Source organism: Eimeria maxima, genomic scaffold (assembly GCF_000499605.1).
Source record: "Eimeria maxima Weybridge genomic scaffold, Emw_scaff248, whole genome shotgun sequence".
Lineage (NCBI taxonomy): Eukaryota > Apicomplexa > Conoidasida > Eucoccidiorida > Eimeriidae > Eimeria > Eimeria maxima.
Window position 1 is genome coordinate 35,001 of NW_013563730.1, and position 2,253 is coordinate 37,253.

The 2,253-nt window shown below is 52.6% G+C and overlaps 1 protein-coding gene across 1 annotated transcript in view; it reads right to left on the bottom strand.

Annotated features, from left to right (window-relative positions):
• EMWEY_00024220 (fibrillin-2 precursor, putative) overlaps positions 1-1,708 on the bottom strand; it is a gene marked incomplete at both ends in the record, with an annotated part of 3,079 nt that extends 1,371 nt beyond the window's left edge. Inside the window, one exon of the mRNA XM_013478008.1 lies at positions 1-1,708. This exon is cut by the window's left edge and continues 306 nt beyond it. Coding sequence (XP_013333462.1) covers positions 1-1,708 — 1,708 coding nt within the window.
• Between the last annotated feature and the right edge of the window lie 545 nt (positions 1,709-2,253).

Below are 2,253 nucleotides of genomic sequence, written 5' to 3' on the forward strand. Positions count from 1 at the left end.
TTCCTTCTATTGTCTTCTCTAGTTGTAGACGACGAACAGGAACTCCCTGCTGCTGCTGCTGCTGCAGTTGCTGCTGCTGCAGTTGCTGCTGCTGCTGCTGCTGCTGCTGCTGCTGCTGAGGTTTCTGATAACGTTCAAGGGTTTTTCTTTCCTCTATTAGGTGCTGCTGCCTTAATATCTCCTGCTGCTGCTGCATTATTAGCTGCTGCTGCTGCTGCACTATAAGATTCTGTGCATCTTTTAGTAACGAATTCCTCTGCTGTCTAACAGGTAACGCCTGCTGCTGCTGCTGCTGCTGCTGCTGCTGCTGCGGCTGCTGCGGCTGCTGCTGCTGCTGCTGCTGCTGCTGCTGCGGGGTGTGCTGCTGTTGCTGCAGCGGCAACTGCGGTAGTTGTTGCCTCTGCTGGGGGAGCTGTGTCTGCTGCTGCTGTAGCTGCTGCTGTAGCTGCTGCTGTAGCTGCTGCTGAGGTTGCTGCTGCTGCTGCTGCAGCTGCGGCTGCTGAGTCTGTTGAAGCGGAAGTTGCTGTTGCAACGGACGTTGCTGCTGCAGCGGAAGTTGCTGCGGTTGCTGCTGCTGTGGCTGCTGCTGCTGCTGGAGGAGCTTTTGTTGCTGCAGGAGCTGTTGCTGCTGCTGCTTGAGGAGCTGCTGCTGCAGCAAAAGCTGCTGTTGCTGCGAGAGTGCAGCAGGAGGTTGCGGCTGTTGAACAGTGGCAGCAGCAGGAGCAGGGGAAGGAGCAGCAGCAAGAGTAGCAGCAGGAGCGGCAGGCGCAGCAAGAGGAGCAGCAGGACCAGCAGCACTAGCAGCAAGAGGAGTAGCTGGAGCAGCAGCAGGAGCAACAACAGGAGAAACAGCCAGAGGAGCACCAGGAGCAGCAGTAGGAGCAGCAGGAGAACCAATAGCAGCAGCAGCAGCAACAGGAGCAGCAGCAGGAGCAGCAGCAGGGGCACCAGCAGCAACTGTAGGAGGAGGTGCAGCAGGCGCAGTCATCTGTTTAGCCTGCAGCAACATCTGCTGCTGCTGCTGCTGCTGCTGCTGCTGCTGCTGCTGCTGCTGCTGTTGCTGTTGCTGTTGTGTGGGGTTAACTTGTGCATATGGCACTTGTTGCTGCTGCAGTGGCTGCCCTTTTGCAAACTGCTGCTGCTGCTGCTGCAGTATTTGCTGCTGCTGCTGCAGCTGCTGCAGCTGCTGCTGCAGCTGCTGCTGCTGCAGCTGCTGCTGCTGTGTGGCTAGTGGTTGTGCATTAAGTTGTGTTTGTATACCCATCGCCTTATGCAGATTACCGTCCCTGTTGCTGCTGCTGCTGGTGCTGCTGCTGGTGCTGCTGCTGGTGCTGCTGTTGCTGCTGCCCTTAAGTCTATATCCAGGAGCGCATGCACATTGATAAGATCCAGGTAGATTAATACAAACTTGTGATTTATCAATACCGCTGCTGCTGCTGCTGCTGCTGCTGCTGCTGCTGCTGCTGCTGCTGCTGGTGCATGCAGGGAGACCATTACCTAGTCCCTCCTTACATTCATCCCTATCTATGCATGCAGATAAATTAATAGGAGACACCTTATACCCAAGGGGACAGCTGCATCTATACAGCCCCAATTCTGTTGTACATTTATACGAACAAACAGGAGAAGTACCAGCAGCAGGAGCAGCAGGAGCAGCAACAGCAGCAGCAGCAGGAGTAGGAACAGCAGCAGCAACAGATCCCATCATTTTAGCTGCTGGGGTTGGTGCGGAATATGCTGCTGCAGTTGCTGCTGTTGCTGCTGTTGCTGCTGTTGCTGCAACAGCAGCAGCAGCAGCGCATGCATCTAATTCAATACAACTACGACCATCTGCTGCTAAGCCATAACCTAAGACACACACATACACCATACAACTGCAGCAGCAACTGCAGCAACTGCAGCAACTGCAGCAGCAGCAGCAGCAACTGCAGCAGCAGCAGCAGCAGCAGCAGCAACAGCAGCAACAGCAACAGCATCAAACAAATCCCTAGTGTTAGTCACATCATTATAACCCCAATGCGCAGCCGCAGCAGCAGCAGGAGCAGGAGCAGCAGCAGCAGGAGCAGCAGCAGCAGCAGCAGCAGGAGCAGCAATACCTGGTAAACATTGACAATAATAAGAACCTAATGTATTAACACAAATATGCTGACAACCTCCATTAGTTATTTTTTTTTCTTCTTTTTTTTCTTTATTTATATTATATATATTAATATATTTATTATTTATATTATTATTTATATTTATATTATTATT